This window comes from Entelurus aequoreus, linkage group LG03 (assembly GCF_033978785.1).
Source record: "Entelurus aequoreus isolate RoL-2023_Sb linkage group LG03, RoL_Eaeq_v1.1, whole genome shotgun sequence".
Classification (NCBI taxonomy): domain Eukaryota; kingdom Metazoa; phylum Chordata; class Actinopteri; order Syngnathiformes; family Syngnathidae; genus Entelurus; species Entelurus aequoreus.
This window is the reverse complement of record NC_084733.1, coordinates 62,917,208-62,924,075: the sequence shown is the minus strand read 5'-3', so window position 1 is coordinate 62,924,075 and position 6,868 is coordinate 62,917,208. Positions and strand designations below refer to the sequence as shown.

Below are 6,868 nucleotides of genomic sequence, written 5' to 3'. Positions count from 1 at the left end.
GTTACACAACCCTGTGGCCGCTGACTGACATTATACAGTATTACTACGATCAAGTTGCCCCCTCCTTGGGCTTTCTGGCACGTCACATGCTGCTTTTTTAAAGTAATGTATTCAGGATGGTGCAAAGATCAGCCTGTTTGGACTCAGCATAGCACATTTGACTGGAACAAATCCAACTATGACATTGCAACTGGACTCCGGCAGAGCACTTTGAGCTAACGCATTAGCCCTTTTTAAAAAATAATAACATACTCCCAGTATTCTAGCGACTCGTGTTGCCAAATTATCGTACCAGAAGCTTAAAATATCGTATCGACGATTGGCTTTGGTAAAATATTACCACAGGGCGTGTATAAAGTAGTCTAATGCAGTTTTAACTTTGAATTAATACACAAAGATTGTACTGTACCAAAAGAGGAATTATCGCACAAATACGATAATAGGTAGCGATTGAGCATATCATGTAAGTGGGCGTGGCTCGCACACTGTTTTAAAATCGGAACATGAAGCACCATTTACAAAAGCTGCCGAGCAACAAGTAGCGAGGGAAAAAGAATCGGTGCAGTTCTGTCAATTTAACTACAAAAGTTGAATAGCCCTGCCTTGAAAGACATTTGGGGTATTGCCTCACAAAGGACGATATTTTCAGTATTTGTTTAAATTGACACAGAGCAGTAATTAAATTGCTTACACATCCTGGGCCACATGGCAGTTAGCTGCTAGTTGTTGCCATATTAGTTTTGCACTCCTAATATCTGGAACAGTCTTCCAGAAGATGTGAGACAGACTTGAATATTTAACTGTGCAAGTGACAACTGAAATTATTTATCGACACGCTTTGATTTTAATTGAATTGATTCATGATTAATTTATGATGATTAGATTTAATTCATGATTTTATTTGCCTTCTTGTAATTGTATGCATCTTTTATAGCAATTCAAAGTACCTTGCGTGCAAATTGTTCTAATAAAACGTGCCTTCCCTAGTCGGTATGGTTAAAATGTAAAACATTTTTTCATTGAACTATGAAGCACGGAGGATTGGAAAAAGAATCAGAACCGTAACAACGCTCAATAAAGGACATTTGAGGTAGTGCCCCATCAGATGCCTCTTTTTATGATTTAAGTGCTCAAATCAACTTGTGTAACTAAACCTACAATTGTTTATTAGTGTTGTTTTTGGAGTACATTACTTTGGCTGTCAGTCGCTAGTTTGTCATTGTTTAAAACACATGCCCATTTTATTTTTTAATAGGGCCAAGAGACACAGATGATAGCGCTCCACAGATTCTGCCTAGCAACACGGGGCCAAAACCACCAAGCTGAGCCTTCCTGTTGATCCACGTCTAGGCGATAACGTTTTATTGCCGCTGTAAAGTTTTATGATGAATCGCAAAGCATGTTGGCTGTGCTATTTATAATATTGTCGTAAGATTGGAAATAGGAATTTTAATAAGTGCATGGGGACAGGAGGAGAGAGGACAGTAGTTGTCTTGGTGTTTAGTTTTAGCACACACGCATTTTTATACAAATAAAAGCAAAAGTGGTTGAGTTGAAGTTAACATAAAACTGTGAGAAAACAGAGCCATGCAAATAACCTCCCCCAAAGATGTTTTGTTCTTTCCCTGTGCGCACTTAATGAACCTGGACTAAGCCCGGAGACACTCTCAGACCGGCTTGTTTGCATTTGACTTGTCCATCAAGTATTTTAAAGCGCGTTTTCTTTTAACGTCGCTATTCTGAACGCGCCAACATAGCCCGAGTGTGTGTTGACGTGTTTAATGCTGACGTGCACATTAGCAAAAGCCACACTGTCCGTAAAACCTACGCCGCCGGCCCCCCCAAACCCTCTCAACCCTCGGCATGCACAGGCATTATTGCTCGTTGTGCGACCACTTTGCAGCCAACACTCAACACACACATATATGCACAACACACATGTATGCTTGGTGGTCACCCTCCTCAGTTGGGTCCCAACCCTATTGGCTGCTCTTTGTTGTATTTTTAGGCCTGTTATTCTGGGGCCTGTCCTGGCAGGCCACTGGGGGGCTATATAAGAGCCCCCCCTCCACAGTCTGACAACACAACAGACATCTCTACATGACACTCCAGCAAACACACAGCAGGCATTTCAAATCCACTCCGGGTGAGTACAAACCACACTGACTTGTCGCTAGCATATATGTTTACTGCGTGAAAGGCTTTGTAAAAATGTGAACATTTTACCACGAAGTCTGCCTCTGCGCTGTTTATGCTCTAAAGAAGAGTCAGGAGTCACAGGTTAGGGTCAAGTGCTGTGCAGCAGATGCGACGTGAAGCTGGTTCTTCTGGGCGAAGGACAGCAATATTTTTTTCAATGAGTGTGGTCGTCTTATATAATGTTCTTTAGGACCAGCAGGGACAGGAAGATGGAAGATGGAACTAATCTGCTGTAAGCGCTGACAGAGACTGATGATCGCAACCTTTGCAATCATTAACGGTCACGAATAGAAATAATTTAATTGCCAATTCATCACTGTCTCCTGCAGAAGGTGTCGTACAGACCAGTTACTTTCTGTGAGAGGAGCATGAAAAAGATGGGTATTTGTTGTTGGTAAATATTTGCTGTTTCTTCATTTAGGACACCATGACTTCCGCATAATGTCGGCAGAAGTTGCAATCCAGAAGTTCTCCTTCCCCTTCTCTTGTGCTGCACACCTTTCCAAGCAAGATGAGGAGAGCGAGGTGGGATGCATACAGGTGAAGGCCCTGGGGCTTTGTGATCTCCAGGAAAATCCCAGCTTAAGCCAGTCGAGCACCGTCACTCTGGTAGCGGCTTTGGCACGTCATGAGATCCCCAAAGCTTCCGCTGAGGGTGACATGGCCGCTTCCCAAGCCCTGGTCTGCCCCGAGGCCTCCCAGAGCGCCGTGCTCTCTCGCCGCAATGTCTTTGAGAAACTGGCAGCGGAGGCAGAGGACCAGCGCCCGGTGGCGAAAAGACAGCTGTCATCCGAGAGCGCTTCCAGGAACATCACGGTGGTGAAGAAGAGCGCGGTGAGGGTGGAGGTGGAGGAGCAAAAAAACCTGCAAGTCAAGACCTTCATGGCAGCAGGGAGGAGGAAGCGCCGGAAAGATCTCTTCGCTAGCTCAGATGTTTTCCACAGGCTTGACTCGCATGTCATCAGAGCAGGGTCAGAGGTGAGGGCTCCAACAGCCAGAACATCAAAACTTTACACCCAACAACAATAGCACACAAAACAGGTTAATTGTAAAACTGCTAATTTGGGGGTTCATAGAGTAGATCTACAACTTTAAGTTATAGTTAGCACAGTGGGTTTCACTTCATTCTAAACAATACTGGAGAATGGCTACTTTCAAGCAGGTAGCACAAATCTGAGTGCAAGTTTTGCCTGTTGAATGACATTATGATATACTTATCAGCAGGAGAGAATTCTACCAGAGCCGGATGGGATTTGGCAAATTAATCTATGTAGTCATGTTGTTATAGTCTACACACTGTAGGTTTATGTTGCAGATGAAGGAAAAGCGTGTGCACAATGTGAGAGCGATCGTCCAGAGCATCACAAAGGTATCCAAGACAGAGGTGGAGAAAGTCCGAGCCATCTGGGTTTGGCTCTGTCACAACATCGGTGGGTACTAAGTCCTGGTACAGGGTTAGAGAACACAAAGTAAGCCTTGTCACTGTTTCCAGAATATGATGTCAGCGGCTTCCTGGGGCACTCAGAGAGGATGACTTCCCCGGAGGAAGTGATAGCAAGCGGCCGAGGAGTTTGTTGCGGCTACTCCAGTCTCTGTACAGACATGTGCAGGTAAAATGAAAAAAAAAACAAACACTGATAGCCAAAAGACAAAATACATTCCATGATCTAAAGATGACCTTGTGTTGGTACTCGACAGAGTGCAAGTGAGAGGAAATAGAATTACGCAAAAAAAGTGGTGATTTTATGTGTGCTTCATGTGCTTGATAAATTTGTTACCGTGCTCTTCCACTGCACGAGGATGCCTCTTTGAGATTTTAATCACGAGCAGCATGCCAAATACAATTGAGTCATATTCCATACTGCAACACATTTAATTGACTTTTTCATTCACTCACAATAGAGCAGCATTCTGCCCTTAATCCCTTCGGATTTCAAGCCAGACAATTTTCCATCCAAACGACGTGATGGGAATGGACATCGTTTAAGACGGACAAGCAACATTTAAGCTAGCTGTGGGTCAGTGAGCTCGCTGTGCTCCTTTCTACAGGCTGGTGGGCATCGAATGCCAGGAAGTGGCGGGGCACAGTAAGGGCATAGGCTACCACCAGGGCCAGAGCTTCAAGAATGTGAAATCAGATCACCTGTGGAACGCTGTGCTCCTGGAAGGACAGTGGTTCTTAATGGACGCCTGCTGGGGAGCCGGACAAGTCAACATGAAAGAAGAGAGCTTCGTCAAAAGGTCTGGGGAGAAACCCGATAGTTATAACCCTAACCTTTTTAGTTTAATTGTAGAAGTAACAAGCCATTCTAGAGTCACAATAGCAGCTGTCTTCATCTTCCACCCCTTAGGTTTGATGATTTCTATTTCCTGACGGACCCAGAGGAGTTTATAGAGTCCCACTTCCCCGACGAGGAGAAATGGCAGCTTCTGGAGTCACCAATCACCCTGGAGGACTTTGAGAGGAGGGTCTTCAAGACTTCGTCTTTCTTCTCCATGGGGCTGAGGCTAATGCAACCTCATCACTGTCACATCGTCACAGGTCAGTCACTTTGGGTGAAAACATTTAAAAATTTTCTTGACATGACAAGGGAATGTTTTTTGAAAATAAGTCTCAAATAACTTGTATACTTTCAATTAGGGTATTTAAAAGCCAGTTTGGAATAAGCTCCAAGAGGTTTACATTATGCAAACTCATCCTCGATCTGTCTTCTCTGCAGACGATGGTGAGGCAAACGTCTCCATTGGTTTCACCAGGCCCGTGACCTTTACCTATGAGATGAAGCAGCACCAGGACTTCCTGCAGTGCGACACTTCAGAGGAGAAAGAGAACAGCCACTGCTCCTCTGGTCTCCTGACGGTCTCCCACCGCAGCATGAATCTGCAGCTGCTGCCGCCTGCAAGCGGCACGTACGACCTGAAGATATTTGCTAGGCCAGAAACAGCCACCACTCCCCTGGGCTGGGTATGCTCCTTCACAGTGGAGTGTCTGCAACCCAGGGCTATGGAGGATATCCCGGAGAACCCTTACCTATCATGGGGCCTGCTACCCAATGCGGCATCTCTGGGAGTGGCAGGCTGCAGTCAGGACAGTGAGGTGGCCGAGGTTGAGGAAGGTCGTTTTAAGTTAGTTTTGAAGACATCCAGGTCTCTTATGGTGCTTTGTGAACTTGTCCACCCGGACTTGGAGGCCGCGATTACCAAGCGCTGCCTGGCTACTCAGATTCAACCAGACCTCCTGAGCTGCCACGTCCTGTGCCCCTCACGTGGCTTCTACCGGCTGTCCGTGTTTGTGCGGGATTATGAGAAAACAGATGCCAAGTTCCAGACGGCCGCAAACATCCTATTGCATTGTAAAGGAAAGGTTGTCAGTGAGGATGAACTTTTCCCTCCTAATCTGAGCTCGGTATGTGGGCCGGGGACCCGTACATCAGAGATGGGTCTCTCCAAATTCAGCCACACGACGCCTGTGGTGAGCACGCCTCAAGGCAAGTGTAACATCACCTTCCACAACCAGCGAGACCTGGAGCTTCACCCTGTGATGGGCAGTGCGGACAATATAGCGGGAGCTTTCCCGCTCACACGCCATATTTTCTGCACCTACACAGATAGCAAAGTGACAGTGAGCGTCAGCCTGCCAGACGCGGGCATGTATCGCCTTGGCCTGTACGCCAGGACCACCTCCAGTGGAGATTTTGACCCCATGTGTGACTTTGTGCTTAGGAACCGCTGCGATCAAGCGGGGCTTCCTTTCCCTCGCGTCTACGCCGCCTGGAGAAGAGGCTGCGTGCTTTTTGAGCCCCGTGTGGGCCTGCTGGAGCCCGCAACCTGGGTTCGTTTTCGGGTGAGGATCCTGGGGGCCCAGAGGGTGTGCGTGGTGGGAGAAGGGCGGACAGATCTGAAACTGAACAAAAGCCGGGTCTGGGAAGGCGAAGTATTCAGCGGGGAAGGCGTCCCACAACTGAAGCTGGCCGCCTCATCTGGGGAGTCCAGCGACCTCTCTGTTTTGATGACCTTTGACATCAAACCAGTGCAAGGAGAAGTGTAAAATGGATCAGATCTGGCATTTGGATTCTGGAATTAGCTCATACATGCTAACAATATGGGCAATTGTCAGTTTAGATGTGTAAAGACTGTGAGCAGTTTCCTTCTTTTAGGTTTAGCGGCGTTGATATTAAAATAAAGCTGCTTGTTTCCTAGAGGATTTTTAAAGCTTGATACTTTTTTCAGGCAGACTTCAGGACTAAATGGGTTTTCACTGGTGCTCAGTTGTGGTGCTAAGCCATCATTTTATGTCATGATTGCATTTGTATGTATTTGTATTGTGTAACAATGAGCTGTGCTTTATACAACAACACACATTAAAAACTTGTATTAGACATTTGAACTGTGTTTCTTCCAGCATGTACAGTATCCAATTTTAACTTCCAGTTAATGTTACTGTATCTTTTGTTATTCATCTTAATCATGGAGAACATATTATGACTTAAACAAGTTTTGTATATCATCAGGCCAAAGAAAACTAGATTTTTTATGACAGTACATCTTGTCAAACAGCAGTAACAGAAAGTTGACTCAGACTAATTTTAGAGTAGTCAGTGTACAGTAGTGTATATGCAGCAGTATACAAAAAATGAGTGAACACTAGAGATCGACCGGGCCAGGCCGA

At 45.7% G+C, this 6,868-nt stretch overlaps 1 protein-coding gene across 1 annotated transcript; it reads left to right on the top strand.

The window, feature by feature from the left end:
• The first annotated feature begins 1,997 nt into the window (after positions 1 to 1,997).
• Positions 1,998 to 6,573, top strand: ky (kyphoscoliosis peptidase). Its single transcript, XM_062042399.1, has 7 exons — positions 1,998 to 2,146; positions 2,621 to 3,177; positions 3,515 to 3,629; positions 3,692 to 3,809; positions 4,249 to 4,440; positions 4,551 to 4,741; positions 4,920 to 6,573. Exons 1-7 carry the CDS (start codon positions 2,101 to 2,103, stop codon positions 6,245 to 6,247), a joined length of 2,547 nt encoding a protein of 848 aa, XP_061898383.1. The 5' UTR covers positions 1,998 to 2,100; the 3' UTR covers positions 6,248 to 6,573.
• The last annotated feature ends 295 nt before the right edge of the window (positions 6,574 to 6,868 follow it).